Here is a 17,420-nt window from a genome sequence, read left to right on the forward strand (position 1 = left end):
CGGCGACGATGGGCTGACGATGGTCTTCGACGGTGACTTGAAGAGGAGAAGATGGAGAGGCTACTATGACTCCAGTGTTAACTATTTTACTCTTTCACAGTGTTAAAATCTTTTAACTTCTTAAAGCATTAGTTGAAATTAGGTTATTAATTAGGAATTAGGGTAATTGAATTAGGAAATTTGGGAATGGGTCCAGGTAAGCTTTCCGTTTGCCACACAAGCTTTTCCATTTGCCACATCACACACTTCCGTCAACGAAGAAGGCATCACTTGCCGGACGGGCATTTGGTGCACGTTTTTAAATTATCCAACGATATTTTTGTCGATAATAAAAGTGAGGGGTATTATTGTCAGCGTTTACAAAATCCGGGGGTATAATTGGTGGTTAACCCTTGTTTTTTTTAAAACTTATACAAAGACCACGATTTATATAATTTTTATGACTAAAAAAAAATTGTTAATATCACCAAACTCATCTCATCAGCCATGTTGATAACAACAGCCTCTAGTGAGTCTTCATCAACACCTTTTAATATGGTGAATATTTCTAATTGCTCCCTCACTTATATAAAGTCAATGACCCACAAATTCAGTGTAATATTAGTGTAAAAATATAAATAAATTAAAAAAGTAAGCAATGCAACAATAATAATAAAAAATTAACTTTGGGTATATAACTATGTTTAGATGATGATACTGATTAACAAGGAAAAATTTGAAAAGAGAACAAGTACAAGAGGAGAATTTTACTACCTTTGAGTGTTTTCATCTTCACTAAGACCTCTTAATCTTTCTTGCATCTCATTACCATAATGATGATGGATTATTTAAAAAGATAGCAGACAAGTATAACAATTATTTAGGGTTTAGAGACAAAAACCTTATTTGCTTATCTAACTGGTGTTTTTCATTGGTAAGATTTTCCACTTCAACCTACAGATTTAAAAGGAAAAAAAATAAAAATAAAAAACAGCAAATCAATGATAATAAAAAGTTCTTGGAAGAGAAGAATCTACGAGTGGCAGCGAGGTGATTGCAAGACACAACGCCAAACAACGACGCAATGTGGAGTCCGTCGGCAAGCAAATGCAGCAACGAAGTGACTGTAAGATGCAGCACCGAACAGTAATGCAATGGGGAGACCGCCGACAAGGAATTTGTAGGACACGGTGACGCTGCTGCTGGAGGAGAAGATTCTGCTGGTGGCAGCAATGTGACTGCAGGATGCGTCGATGAACAAGAACGCGATGGGGAGACCAGTGACAACAGGAACGACGACGAAGGGAAACAGAAGCACATGTAGAACAGCGGTGAGAGTGAATAAAGGAGGCGGTGACCGACGGTGAGGCTTAAGAGAGAAAGTGTTTAAGTGTATGTTGAGGGTGAGAGGGAGAGCTTTGGTGAGGGAGTGAGGCACAGAGGAGGGTGAGAAAAATTAGGGTTTTCTTTTATGAGGGGTAATAAAGTTCTTTCGGCCATGTTTTTGAAGCGTGGCCAAATTTCTAATCAATCGCCACCTTCGTAAAAGCGTGGCTATTGACCTATTTTGGCCACGCTTATGAAGCGTGGCAAGAAAAAGCATGGCCAAATGTTTAATTAACTGCCACCCTCATAAAAGCATAGCAATTGACCTATTTGGGCCACGCTTTTAATGCGTGGTAAGAAAAATCGTGGTCAAATTTCTAATCAATTGCCATCTTCATAAAAGTGTGACCATTGACCCTTCTAGGCCACGCTTTTAAAGCATACTAAGAAAAAACATGGCCAAAACTCTAATCAATCGCCACCCTCATAAAAACGTGGTCATTGACCCCTTTTGGTCGCGCTTTAAGAAAAAGAGCGGCCAAATCTCTAATCAATCGCTACTAGGGGTGGCAAACGGGTATTAATCCGTCGGGTCGGTCCACGTAACCCGTTAAAAAAAAGCGGGTCGGGCTGGAAATTTGAGACCGTCACACATCAAAAGTTCGCCTAATTCGTACCGCTTAAACTGTGGGCTTTGGCGAGGCGGGCTTCCCTGCTGGGCTTAGGATTTTTTTGAAGATGTTCTAATTTAGTATTTTGGATTATGTTTTACGTCTGATTTATTATGTTCTAAACTTGTAAATTTTTAATTATATATTTTGGACAATATTTATTTTACTTTAGACAATGTTAGTTTTATTATTTTGTTTCAAAAAATTTGGTTTATGATTATGTTTATTACGTATTTATAATTATAAAGAATTTAATATTTGTGAATTTAGATATTATAATTTTTTATGTCTTTAGAAATTATAAATTTATTAAAATAGTTATGAAATTATATATGTTATTTAATACTTTTTTTTTGGTAATTTATATTATTTAATATTTAATAGTAAAAAAAATTAAAAAAAGGAGATTTGGCGGGTTAGATTTCAAGACTGCCTCATTAGGCGGCGGTGACGGGGTTTTCAACTAGTTTATTTAAGTAAATTACCCTATGTATCACTATGAATTTAAGATCTACAGATACCAACTTTAATGTATATCCAAAGTGAAAAAATAAATATTATTAATAAAACGTATTGTGAAGATTTTTAATAAGAGCAATGCTACATGGCAGGCAATTATTATTATTTTTGGCTAGCACTTTATCAGCAATAATTTGCACTCATATTTATATAAGTTTTGCACACAATAAGCATATAATTTACACCTATGTTTATCAGAATTTTACACATATGAATTATTATTGTTTACATCCATACTTTTCAGAATTTTTACACATGAATTAATAAAATTTATCTGTTAAAGATAATTTAGTATTTATACTGGTCAAAAGATGGCTAAAAATACTAAAAATTGTTAATTTTCCAAAAAAAATTTAATAATAATATCAATAGTAACAAAAAAATAATAACAATAATAATATCAACAATAATATTTAATAGTTATTTTTATTAAAAATAATAATATTTTATTATAAAATTTAAACACTTTATAAATTTATACTCATATAATTCATATCACAAATACATTAAAAGACGCTCTCCGATACAGATCAATTATCATACAGATATACAGATATTCTTTTAAGTTGCAGAATGGGGCAGGAAATTAGCAGTTTGTGGGCGCTCACGGAAAGAATTTCTGAGCCGAGTTGATTGTGTGAACATCGAACAGGATGACATTATTGGTTTTCCATATTTAACTAGCATGTCCGTTATATTTTGATCCTTTTAATTGGTAAAATTCTTTTTGTTATAAAAAATCTGAAAACTCTTTTTTTTTTTTTTAACAAATATCCTAAAATTCTCCTTCCCTAAACCCACTAATTAACAAGTTTATACACAGTAGTCCAAATTCTATGCTTTATTCATAAAGAATAACGAATCTCACTACCAAATTAGTGAACCAAAATAAGTAATATAATAAAGTACAATTAATTAATTAATATAAATTATAATAAATTATAATTGTAATATGTTTTATATTTTTTTTTTTAAAGAAAAAAGGACTCAACACTGAAGAATAGAGTTCATTACAAATTCAAAAAACAAATACAGGAATAAACAAAAGTGCTCAACAAAAGTTTTAGTATTAGATAAAGAATATCTAATTTTTCATATTAGATAAACAATATCTAATTTTTTATATCGGTTTCGGTTTATACATTCCAATTAATTAAGAAACTAGTTAAGATTACTAAGGTAAAAAGGTAATATCTTTTAAAGTGTCTAAATAATGTATTAATGTAACGAAGCTATTGGAATTTCAAAAAGAGGTTAACTCTTTAAAATATGGGAAATGTTAGGAAAATAATGACTATTTTAAACAATATGAATAACCACCAATTAAATAAAAATACATTACACCTCTAAATTAATTATCTAAATTTTAATATTAAAATAACCATCCGTACACTAGTAAAATAAATATCCGATATATCTATTGTTTACATTGTTTAATATTTTTATTGTCTACCTATACTTGACCAATTTATTAGAATGTAACCTAAAACAAATAAATGGTCTGACTAATTTTTTTGGATACAAGCCTTTTATTTATCAATTCTTTTTTTTAATTTTAATTTTTATCTTTATGATAATAATAACAGTAATATAAATATAGAGTTTTTTGTTGACGTGATGCTTAAATTTTGAGTTTAAAGATTTACTTTTTTAGATGTTTCTTATTTTTTTTTATTGTCACATTTAATTGTGTTTAGAAATTCAAATAATAATAATAATAATAATACAAATAAGACTTTTTTTTTTGCTTACATGATACTTAGATTTTGAGTTTGAGACTTCATTTGTTTAAGTGTATTTATTAAAAATTTTAAAATATTCTTTATTTGTATTTTTTTATTGTCACCTTTAGTTGTGTTTAAAATTTCAAATTTTAAATATAAGAAAAGATTAACACAATTTAAAGGGTTGTTATTTATTATTTATAAATTTTTAAGTTATAAATAGAGATAATTTTTATTTTTTATTATCGCAATAAACATTTAAAAAGTTTTAATGTAAAGTTTAGCACAAAATTGACATACTAATAATATAATTATATATGCTCTTATTTTTTAAGAGTATTTTTTTTATAGTTGAAGAATATTATAGATTTTAAATTGTTTGATTTATATTTTATATTAAATAAATAGAAAATAATATATTGATTGTTGTTCATATCCACTTTGTCGGTGTGTCCGATCTTATGGGGCTGATTTGGAGTGCAGAATCTTCATTGCATATACAAATATACTCATATATTTAAATATGAGATCTCAACAACTTCTAGAAAAAAGAAGATAATTAACCACCAGAATAGGAAGGAAGGTTACAAGAGTAGCCACTAGGTCACTCATCCAATTATTTAACTCTTATTTTCATCTCAGGGGGTTTTCAACTCTAACCTATATAAAAATCTATCCAAAACCCTTTCTTACTTAAGCATCTGAGTCCTTTATAGGTACCACCCCACGCACACCTCCTCACGAGAAATTTGGACGACTTTATCCTTCCATGAGAAGACGTCATACATTGTACCTAAAGGCGCCTGGACTCCATGTTCAGGCTCAAATCATCTTGGTTCTAGGTAAACTTCGAAACAACTACATTTATTACGCATTGATAATTTACCATGTTAATTTATCATGTCAAATTTATATTTTATATTAGAGAAAATGACACTCCCCTACGAGATGTCTAAGAGACACTCTCTTTCCCTTTATTTCTAAACAAAAAAGTTATTTGTATACTAAAATCAGTCACTAAAATCAACAACTAATGTACTTATATATAAATATATGTGTGTTTTAATTTATTTTTAATGTGTATTTATATTCTAACATATATTTTATATTGTGGCTGACTTTAGTGACTGACTTTGTCATAGAGTATTACAAGTACTTTTAAAAACATCTAAGAGAAAAATTTTAAAATTGACTTGTTATTATTATCAAAATTAAAATATTTAATATGATCTCATACATTAATTAATATCTAAATTTAATTCTTATATTAATGTTTATTATAATATCTTTAAATTTTAAATGTTATTTTACCAAATATATATATTTATTGTTGTTTATATTTATTAAAAATCAATTTTAATTTAATTTAATTTATTTTTAGTATTTGATAATGAAAAGATAATCTAATTACTTTAATTTCATTTATTGTTTTTTTCTAATTTAATGTTTGACACCTAATAATTAACTTGATATAACTATATGAGCAATCAAAATATGAATAATCAAACTTAAATTGGATTTGTGTTCTTTTTAATTTTTTGAGATTAGAAAGAATATGTTTATAAGTTGATATTTTTTTTAAGTTAGTTTTGATTTTGAAGAGAAACATGTGAAGAGAAAGAGGCATATAACGAAAATTCCAAAAAAAAGATAACTTTTTAAAACAATGAAACTTAAAATAATATCAAATACAATGAACCAAAAAAAAATACAAACAGTAAAAAAATTTGAACAAATTAAAATGAAATACTAATAAATAGAAAATCTGGCCGACACTTAAAAAATTTATTTAAAACAAAAAATTAAACTTGCATAAAGATATAATGTAATATGAAGCAGTAACATTTTTAGAAAGTGTCTAATACTTAATATTAATTTTATTTTATTTTAGGTCTCAATATGTCACATAAATATTTGTGGATTATATATCGTAAGACTTAATTTAAAATTTAATATAAAATTTATTACTCCAATGCTTGGTTTCTTTTCAATTTAAATTTTAAATTATTTTAAATAAATTTAATTAAATTGTAAAATTTTAACTAAAATAAAAATATAAAATTACGAAATTAGTAATTATATACCATATTTAGACCGAGAGAAAAATTATGTTAAATTGATTTGGAGTCCTTTTTTTTTGTATAAAATAATTTTAAAATTAATCATAAAAAATATTAGTACATAATATAAACAAAAATCAGTAATATACAAATTAGACTTATTGTACTAATATAAACAAAATTGTAACACAAATTCAAAGCGAACAAAATTACAACACAAATTTATACAGTACAGATGAATATCATACAGAGTTACAAATATTCCTTTTGAGTCGAGGAAAACTTGACGCGTATTGGGACGGTAGTTGAGCTGCTAAGCCATTGACAGACCGTTCAGTGTTGTTGCAGGGCTTGTCGGTAGAGGCTGGCTTCTCTTCTATGAGCCGTCATGGGTGAACGCTTTTAAAGTGAACGGAAGTGTCCAATGAAGGGTGTGAGGTTATGGCAGTATGATTTGATGGGCCTTTTATTGTAATGTATCCATACACTAGTAGTGATTTGTTTGTTTAAGAAAATAAGGGGATATATAATGTTGAAACGAAATATATCAAATAAATGACTATTATATTTTATATTTTACGTAAATAACATATTATTGATTAAATTTCTCGTATTTAAAGTTTTCAATGAATTGAAGAGCCAAAAATTTCTATTTTAATTTTCTTAAGCAATTTTCATAGGACATTTTTAGGTATTTTCTAAAAAAATTGATAAATTAGTGTTTGATCTTTTAAAATATTATATTAATTCTTAATAAATTAAATGGTAATTTTTTTTTAAAAAGTGACATTTTAATTTTTAATTTATTCTATTATATAAAAAAGATTTTTTTCTCAAATAAAATAAAAAAATAATTAATTTCCCAAACCCTATTTTCCAGGTTTAATTACGAGGATACGATTTTTTTTGGTAATTAAGGAGAGTTCGCCGTACCGTCGGCGAACTCTATGTAGAGTTCGGCATATTATATAAGCCCAGTGAGACCATTTGTGTTTGTCCTATTCTTGTACAATCTCTCTTCAAAATTTACTGTCTTCCTCTTTTATCCTATCTTTTGGACGCACGTGAAGTTCATTGCAGACGACATTCTTTGTTTCAGGTCAGTAAATAATAGTTTAGTTAGAGTTAAATTTTTTGCTTACTTAGAGTTAGATTATTTTTAGCGTAGTTAGCGTAACTATTGACATGTTAATTAAAATAATTTAGTTATAGGTTGTTTGTTAGTTAGAGTTACAGAGTTACTAATGACATGTTAGTTAGATTTACTGTTAATTATTTGTTATGTTAGTTAAAAGGTGAGTTCAGTATTTGTGATTTTATTTTACTGGATTGTATTTAGATGGAGGAGCAGGTATTGGGTTACGAGGGTGAGATGTATAGACTGGATCACACTGATCACATTGCTGGCAGGCTTGACAGAGTGATACACTTTTTTAACTGTTTTTTATTTTGTTATAATTAATTAGCAGTGAAACTCTAATTTTATGTGTTAATTGTCCCTCTTTTTTGTGTTTTTTGTTTCCGTTTGGTAGGCGCCTCGGGTACTCCGCACTAGGCAAAATTTGATGGCACGGCCGCCGGAGCAGATTAGGCCAAATCTCAGACGAGATGGGTTTGCGTATGTGGCCTATATGGTCGAGTTTGAGCACGACTAGCCTCTTGCCTCGGCTTTGATAGAGAGGTGGAGACCTGAGTCCCACACGTTTCATCTACCGTGTGGAGAGATGACTATCACCATGCAGGACGTAGCCTACCAGCTGGGGCTCAGGATTGACGGTGATCCTGTGAGTGGGTGCATCAGTGGGTGGGAGCAGCACCATCAGGGACACACAATTGAGGAGATACGTGAGTAGCTACTCGGTGTTGTTCCACGCCCATATGACCGTCAATCACAGACGAAGTGGACGATGAAGCTCACGTGGTTCCAGAACACAAATTGTGGAGAGCTGGAGCAGGACGCTACAGAGGAGCGCTTGATGAGGTACACGAGAGGGTGCATCATGCAGCTGATAGAGGGTATCCTGTTCCCGGATGCCTCTGACTCTCGGGTACACATCAGGTGGCTCCTACTACTGGAGGACCTTGAGAGGTGTGGTCAGTCTCCTAGCATGGCTGTATTGCCAGATGTGTCGGGCCACGGAGCATGGCCAACGCAATTTGGGAGGGTGCGTTAGCTTGCTGCTGTCCTGGGGTTACTACCGCATTCCGCTGATACAGCCTGACGACTTTGATACTCGTCGATTTCCCCTACTGGAGAGGTATTATAGACACGTATAATAAGCTTTTATGTTATTATTACTAAGTTAATTATATTGAGGAATAAGATATCACTGTGGTTGGCATTGTAGGTGGGTTTAATACCGACCGGACAATGCCATGGGCGAGAGCAGGCTTAGGCATTACAGGCATACCCTGAACGGGATTGGGATGCGGAATTTAAGTGCAGAGTATTCAAGTTTTACATAGTTAAGTTTAATGTACTTTTAATAAGTGTTTTATTTGAAATTTGTATGTCGTTATTTATATGTGTTTTGTGAACAGGTTGAGTGGACGCCGTATGCTGGCCCACAGCTGATTGGTATAGTTCCACCGGCGATAGCTGAGGCAGAAGCATCATCGGCAGTTGTATGTCCATTACTTTGCTTTGCTATCGTCGAGTGGCATCAGGTGGATCGAGTTGTACGTCAGTTCGGTGGCCTGCATCACATTCCGACCAGGCCACTGAACATAGACGACATGCACAAGTTGGATGGTCGGTTTGGTCGCGGAGAGTGGTTTCCGCAGCTTCTCGGTGGCTGGCATGAGTTGTGGGATGCTCGAGTCCATCATCATCTGCCTATACACCATCATATAGACCTACGTTCGTCGCTCTCATACATGACTTGGTACCTTCAGTGGGCGCACATGGAGTTATTCGGCCTAGGTGACCAGCACCTAGTGGCGGCCGAGGTTGTGCCAGAAGATCTGCCCATGCACCATCCACTTGCTCCAGATCTGCATCAACCGGATGACGGGCACCTACTAGAGATGAGGCCAGCAGCAAGAGGTGGGAGAGGTAGGGGTGGAGGAGAGCCAGGGGAAGAGGTAGGCGCGGTGCTGGGTACAAATTTTAATTGAACTAATTGAATTCGTCCCTATAATAAGGAATCAATTTAATTGAATAATCTTGAATCGTTTATATAGTTATTTTTATAGTCAATAAATGTGACTGTTTTTTCAAGATCCAAGAAGTTATTGATAAGGATATGTATGATGAATTATCAAAAAATTTTTTTAGGTACACAATTTTTATATTCTCTTATTTTGTTTATTAACTATTCTTATAATTTGGTATTTAAAAACAAAAAAATAAGCATTCTCATTTCTTTTGTTTTTTCACTATTTACAGGAAAATGAAAATCTCTTCATATCTAGATCCATATTTTGGTCTACCACTTAAAAAAAATTAAGACAAATATGAATATTCATGACATTTAAGTAAAATTATCTTTTGTAAATGACTAACATATATTTTGGTTTATATATATTCTTTTTGAATCAGGATAATAATAATAATAATAATAATAATAATAATAATAATAATAATAATAATAATAATAATAATAATAATATTTTTCTGATAATATTTATATCTCTTTATTATGTGTTTTTATAATTTAACATTTTAAAATAAAAAAATATGATATAAATAAGATCTCATTAATATTAAAATAATAAAAAATTACTTATCTAATAATTTTGAAGAGTGAATAATATATTAACAAAAAAATTAATTTCTTAAAAAATAATAAAAAAACGGCTGAACAGGCACGATAGTGACTGTTGATGATGCATAAATTACATAAATTTTACCCCATAGTTCTTTAAGGAATTATGCATAATTGAATATCCATAAGAGGTTGGTTCTTTTCACCTTGATTTTATTACACATAATAACAACATAATTCTTTTTTTCCTTATTTTTTAATTTAAATTTATTTATTTTATATTTCTTACTAATATTAAATAACTTAAAATATTTTATTTTTTTATAATTTATTTTTTAATTATTAAAATTTTTTTATAATTATTGATATTAAATTAGGATAACATTTTTGTCGTTTTTTTTAATTATATCTTTTTCCGATAACATATACATATCTTTAACGTGTGCTTTTATAATTTAGCATTTTAAAAGTATTTTATAGTAATTTTAATTTCAACAAAATATCATATAACTAAGTCTACTTAATTTTGAAATGATGAAAAAAAATACTTATTTGATAAATTTAAAGGATGAATAATATATTAACACCAATACTAAAATATAATATAAATAAGATCACGTTAATATTAAAATAAAAAAATAATGATCTAATAAATTTGAATTGCGAATAATATATTAAAAAAATAAAGTTAATTTCTTAAAAATAATAGAAAAGCAACTGAACAGATACGTTAGTGGCTGTTGAGCTGCTACTTCCTTATAAAAAGAATAATTGAATATATATAAAGATTGTGCCCGTTTCAATCTTTTGAATAACACATCGTATATTATAAATGTCATTTTCTTAAAATATTCACATTCAAATTACATAATTATAATGCATTGTTAGCCTCTTTATTTTCTATCATGATACCACATTAATTTTAGTGGCAGAAAAGTCTAAAGGACCAGTAATTTTGTTAAATTCTGGCCAGCATGTAACCAGCAAAGAAAAGTGAGCCATTGGATGAAATCTCACACCAATCTCACACCATTAAAATCATTATTGATGGCTATTTGATGACTACAAATCACAAAAATTGCTGGCCCCTAGCATTTCTCTTTTAGTGGCTATTTCACACAACTTTAATTTGTATAAGATTTTTATTATATTTTTACTCCTATAACTTTTTTTTTCATTTGTATAATATTATAAGATGCTTTCTTAATACCATATTACCATTACTCTTTAATAGCTGCTGCAGCCAGAGTAGGAGTCCTGAGGCTGAGCGGTGGTCTATTCAGGGTAGGTGATCGTGCCGGTGCCGGAGCCGGACGAAGATAGGAGGCCGATGCTGGTGCTTCTTCCACAACCACAGGATTCTGAGGTAACTAATTAATAAAGCAATTCACAGCATTAAAGAATCCAAAGTAGTTAGGTAGTCGGTTAGAGTAACAAGTAACAACTAAACGAGGAAGAAAATGAAAAGGAAAGAAGAACGCACCGCAGGAGAGGGAGATCTACGAGTGCGGGAGGTGATATTGCTGGTAGATTTGATGGCATTTCTGGATAGAGAGAGAGGTGGAGGAGCAGCGTAGCGAAATCCGAGATCGTCGTCGTCGTCGGCGGTCTGGGAAGCCATGACCTGTGCGAGGCGCTGAGCAGCGGTTTTGGCGGCAACATTCTGATTCCTCTCGACGGTTGAGATTTCATTGTTTCCGGTGAGAGTTAGGGAGGAGGAGCGAGCATGGCCAGAAGCACCATTAGGTGAAGAAAGAGAGCTAGATTCACTCTGCTCCACTGCCTGATAGAAACCGGGCTCTCACTTCCTTTACGCTCCATCACCATCAGAAATGCTTAATGCTAAATGCTAATGAAACCGCTTCCTCTTCGTCTTCCTCTTCCTGAAAAGAAATATTGACAGTCAAGTGAATGTGAGCCTCTTTAGTCTTTACTTTGGTTTACACTTTACACTGCTTTGCTTTTTCACTCGATTCTCATTTCACTCTGTACCTTACTTATCAAATATGACAAACTTTTTTTTTCTGAATGGTACAGATGAATGTTAGAGGTCATAACTCATGACTCTACTACGACCGGGACACTGCAACGACAAAGAGGAATCCATTATAAAAAAGGGTGCGCACACTCTCTTATAGTCTTCAGTGTTTTTTGGAGCAAGTGAGCAACTCTCTCTCAGACTCTCACCGCCATTTATCTGAAAATTAAATTAGTAAAGTGCGCGGGAGGTAGGGTGGTGAGGAGGCTCCCCGGGACAGAGACCCAGTCAGCCCGCCAGTGCACTGGGCCGCTGATACAAGGCAGACGGTTGGGACTGTTTCAGGACTAGTACTTGAAGACTACTTGTCACTGAGACCACCTGGCTCACACCACTCAGAGGCAGGGACCAATCAGCAGGGAGAGATACCTGAGGTCAGTGTACATTTCGATATCGGGACCCAGTTTCAGTTGTCGTTCAGCCCGTCGGAGCTCGACCCCTAGCCCGACTACCAGCCCTTGTTGGACACCCAGGACATGATCGATGTTAGCATGATGGTGCCAGACTGGATGGCTCCTTTGATGCAGGGGGTGATATCGGGTTGGGAGATGTGTCGACGATGCCCCATCAGACCTAGCCATTCTTGCAGATGCATGCTATGCCACCTCAGTCTGCATACTTGGCACGCATCCCGGATGATCAGTCCAGTGGATCATCGTCTACTACAGATTATGCGACGCTGAGGGAGCAGATGAGCACTCCTACACCACCTCCGGTTCCTCCAGTTGGTCGCGGGCAGCACGACGTCAGACCACCTTCGTGTGGCACAGATGGCTGTCTCGACCCGTGGCCTCATGGACAACATGTTGATCCACGTGGTGGTGGGCGAGGGCGTAGGTAGTTGATTCTAATTTAGCTATGTTTGTCATACTGTTTCGTCACTGAAACTGGTGGATTTTTTCTGTGAAAAATTTATGTATATCTTGTTTTGAATGACATAAACATAAAGTTTTGAATGACATAAACATAAAGTTTTCAATGATATAAACAAAAACAAGTCTGTTGTACACAACATTTCCATAGAAATGATAATAGTAAATAGACATAAATGACACCTATAACTAACGTCGACTAGAAGACGCCCCTCCACCATCAAGAGCAGTACAAGTCCTCCGTGTGTGTCCGTTCTGGAAACATAATCTGCACTGCTTTTCGCCGTTATGCTCAACGTCATCCATGTTGTTGCGAATTCTAGAGCTGACAGGTCGACCTCTCTTCACTCTCATCATTCTCGGGTTGGGCTGAATACGGGATCCTTCATAAGATGGCCAGTCATCCTCATGCCCTCGGTCGAAACTCTGATCTATAAACATTGAAGACCGACTCTATGCGGTACACAGGATGAATAAAACTCTTCCAATCAAGTCTTGCATGAGAGCAAGCTGCAAGGACATGACGACAAGGAAGATGAAGAGCTTGGAAATACCCACAGTCACACGTTCCCTCATTAAGCAGCACCTGATAATTCTGTTGCCTGGACCCAGGAACTGCCGCTAGCTCTTCAACCGTAAAGTTTGTTCTCAATCGATCAAACTGGTAAACATTCATGGTATTCACGTGCTTGGAGTTGAATTCTATGGTTTTCACCAACGTCTGAGAGAACTCAGCACCGATTTGAAGTTGGGTCAGTGCCTCGGAACCCTTCCTTGCAAAAAGTTCACCCAATCGAAAATAACTTGACTTGACGAGAGTTGTGATTGGCGAATTGCGAGACCCCTTCATCACAGCATTAATGCACTCGGATATATTCGTCGTCATGTGACCAAATCGACGACCCTCATCAACATACTGTGCCCACTGTGACCGTTGCATTTTCTCAAGCCAGTTAGTGATTGCCATGTTTTCGCCCCGCAGCCAGCCAAAATAATGCGCAAACTCACGCTGTGACTTTGAATACGCTGCGTTAATTAGAACCTTCTTCAAGTCTATGTTCTTAAAGTATGTCATGAAGTTGGCTGCAATGTGTCTTGTACAAAAGACTTGGAAGGTATGAGGTGGCTTCCATAAACTCCCCTCGGCATTCAATGCACTATCAATGGATTTGTGTCTGTCTGAAATCACTAAGAGCCCGTGTTGTGGTGTGACATGCTCCCGCAAATACGACAGAAAGAACGACCACTCCTCCTTTGTCTCACCCTCGACGACGGCAAATGCAATAGGCAGAATATTTGCGTTCCCGTCTTACGCTATCGCCATCAGTAAGGTCCTACCGTATTTACCATATAGGTCAGTGCCATCAATAGAAATAAGTGGCTTGCAAGGCTTGAAAGCCTCAACACATGATGGAAATGTCCAAAAGACCCGATGAAATATGACAGTATGTGTGGAACCAGGCCAAGGCTGAGTCACCAGTTGCACCCAAGTACCTAAAGAGCCAAACTTAGTTGCCTACTTGTACACATCTGATATTTTTAATTGAAAATAACCAATATTGAAATAAGTATTACCCGGCAAGTACATCTCCATTGCGAATAACCAACAAGGAAGCTTGTTGTACGATTCCTCCCAATCGCCATATATTCTGGCAATCACTCTCTATTTTGCAGGCCAAGCCTTTCTGTAGGACGCCTTGTGTAAGAACCCGCGTTTTCACGTAAAACCATTTTAATAAAATAATTTTAGTGCCAGAAATAGATTCAAAATTTAGAAGTTTTAATTTGAAAATAAAAATGTAAAATTTGATTTCAGTGAATTTTTCTGAGCTGGAAAATGTATTTCTTTCGAAAAGTTTTTGTAAAAATGCGTACTGACACTTAAGCTGGCAGTACCGGCTCTGGACTGTCCAGTATCGTGTATTTTGAAAAATAATATTTTGAAGATTGATTTATTATTTTGAAAGGAGAAAAATAATTTAGAATCGAAAATCGGGCACTAATCTTAAAGGTTTTGGCCCAAAGTGGGCCAAACGGACAAAAAACGCTAACGGATTGAACCGGGTCCAAACCTGGCCCAAAATCCAACATATATAAGCTCATTTAATGAGCTTTGAACTCATTTTTCCATCCCTAAGGGAGAGAGGGGGCGCAGCTGCCATGAGAGGAGAGGGAGAAGAGAAAATACTATTCACCCTCACCTTCTTTTGCTTGTAACTTGAGCTACGGACCTCCGATTGACAAGCTGTTTGCGGCCACGTGAAGCTCTCAATGAGCTCTTCCTTTCTATCTAAAGGAATCTGGTAAGGGCTCGCATCTCACTCTCCATTTTCGTGCCCTAAGTTTCTGCACGTTTTTTGTTGGGGTTTTGAGCAAGTTTTGTGGTTTTGCTTGTTTAGGTGATCTCTAGTAGCGGGTAATTGTTGGATTTTACCCCTAATCTCGTTGGATAAGGTAAGGTTCCACTAAATTCTTGTGTTTAATTGTTTTGTGTATCTTAGATTTTGATTTTGATGATATATGTGTTGTTAGTGTGAGCCTTGGTATTTGTTGGTGTTAGTTGAGGCTTTGGATAAAGTTTGGTGGTTTTGTTTTGGTGTTTGGTGCATTTGGGAATTGGTCAAAGTATGGTTTCAGTTTTCTTTATGTAATATGTAATGTTTCTGAACACTTAGGCTAGTGACCCATAGGATAGGATTGAATTAAATTGGTTGTTGGGATTGTTGTATGATGATGATGTATAATGATTTGAGGATTTGAGTTGTTGAATGATGATTTATGATGAATTATGATGGGTTGATGATTTTTGAGTATATTGGTGAATTATGATGTTGTAATGATAATATGGTGTGAAATATGTAGATTGAGGTAAAATGAGATTGAGAGTGATGCTTGGTATTGATAGATGATGAATATTGATGAATTGTGTTGGTGGGCGGGTTGGATAGCTTGACCCAGGGTATGAACAGAGCACCTTTTGACTTCACAACAGCTGGATCACTTATTAGCGCTGACGTGGGGGAAACCCTCGCTTGTGCATCACTTTTATTGATGCCATTGCACTGCATCTAAGTGTGGGCACTATATCATCAGCGGGGTCTTGCTCGCCAATTGAGCATATAAAATCACTCTTTGCATCTCTTGTCCATCTTTTCAGGATAAGAGATGTAGGGATGCATTTTGCATTGCGATGCTTCAAGACCCGAAAGATGTGGGAGCACGGTAATCCACGAGTCTCAAATAGCCTGCACTCACACGCAAACAGGTCCTTGTCTTTATTGTAAGATACTTTAAATTTCCATTGCTGATTAAAATACTCGCTCGTGTTGTACTCAACAATGTCTCCACTATTTGGGCATTCATTCACATTTAAGGCACGTGCTGCTTCTATCTCATCTTTCACAAGTTTGAAAATATTTCTAGTATAAAGTTCAGCAGCTTGTTTCTCAAAACTTTCCAAGCACGTAGTCAAAACAGAAAACTTATAAAAGGTTTCAAAGTCAGCAGTAAGATGGTTGTTTCGGTAATGCCTTAGTACTTCACTAAATTTATGAATGAATTCAAGGAGACTGGTTTTGCTGTCAACATAGTTCTTCAATAATGAATGAATTCCCTCACACTGTGATGTAGTTCTTATGTGGCCAAAGAAGTGCTCCCTCAAATATACGGTAGCCCACTTCATTTTGTCATTATAAATGCCCTGGACCCATTCATTCTCGGCAAGTCCGTATTTGGATATGATCTCGCTCCATCTCTCTTCAAATATTTGTACGGTAAACTGTCCATACAATAATACATTAAAATCGTCCCAAAAATGCTTGTTTTTTATATTCTATACCGCATTACGATGGAGATTCCATGCACAAAGGCGGTGTGGTATACAAGGAAATACTTCTAAGATAGCCTCTCTCATAGCATGGTCTCCGTCTATCACAATGCCTCCGGGTAGTTTTCCTGACATGATTTCCAAAAATACCTTCAGTGCCCACTTGAAAGTTTCGGATCTTTCATCTGAGAGCAGGGCATCCAAAGATAGTTGTTTGGCCATGGTGGTTGGTCCCTGAAAATATGACTAAGGGATTGTTGTAGACATTTTTCTTGTAAGTGGTGTCAAAAGTGAGTACATCGCCAAAACATTCGTAATCAACAACGCTTTCTCCATCAGCCCACACCAAATTATCCAACCTACCATCCTTTAAGGTGAACTTTCATAGAAATAACGGGTCACTGTCTGCCTTGGACAACAGATAGGCCAACGCAGCAAATGCATCACCGTCTTTCATTTTGCCACGCCTAGTCTTACTAATGTGGTTATGTAAGTCTTTGCTGGTAAAACCCACTTTATCGTATCAACCTTTTTGGGAAACCATGTAACCCATTATGTGGCAAATTTTAACACCACATGCTCGCAAGCTGTCTGCTTGTGTTTTATCGGCCTCATCAAGCCCACGATTCGCAACAATAAGATGTTTGTACTTAGGTAAACACAGTGGATGATTGTGTTCACTCTCAAAGATACTGACT

At 34.6% G+C, this 17,420-nt stretch overlaps 2 protein-coding genes across 2 annotated transcripts; both read right to left on the reverse strand.

Moving 5' to 3' along the window:
* Positions 1–13,302: 13,302 nt before the first annotated feature.
* Positions 13,303–14,540, reverse strand: LOC112778875 (uncharacterized). The gene is made up of 2 exons (XM_025823152.1): positions 14,483–14,540; positions 13,303–14,204 (listed from the first exon to the last, which is right to left on the reverse strand). The coding sequence occupies exons 1-2, from the start codon at positions 14,538–14,540 to the stop codon at positions 13,303–13,305; spliced, it is 960 nt and encodes a 319-aa protein (XP_025678937.1).
* A 1,360-nt stretch (positions 14,541–15,900) lies between these two features.
* LOC112778876 (protein FAR1-RELATED SEQUENCE 5-like) lies at positions 15,901–16,944 on the reverse strand. Its single transcript, XM_025823153.1, has 2 exons — positions 16,735–16,944; positions 15,901–16,674 (listed from the first exon to the last, which is right to left on the reverse strand). Exons 1-2 carry the CDS (start codon positions 16,942–16,944, stop codon positions 15,901–15,903), a joined length of 984 nt encoding a protein of 327 aa, XP_025678938.1.
* Positions 16,945–17,420: the final 476 nt, after the last annotated feature.

Source organism: Arachis hypogaea, chromosome 19, assembly GCF_003086295.3.
Source record: "Arachis hypogaea cultivar Tifrunner chromosome 19, arahy.Tifrunner.gnm2.J5K5, whole genome shotgun sequence".
NCBI classification, from domain to species: domain Eukaryota; kingdom Viridiplantae; phylum Streptophyta; class Magnoliopsida; order Fabales; family Fabaceae; genus Arachis; species Arachis hypogaea.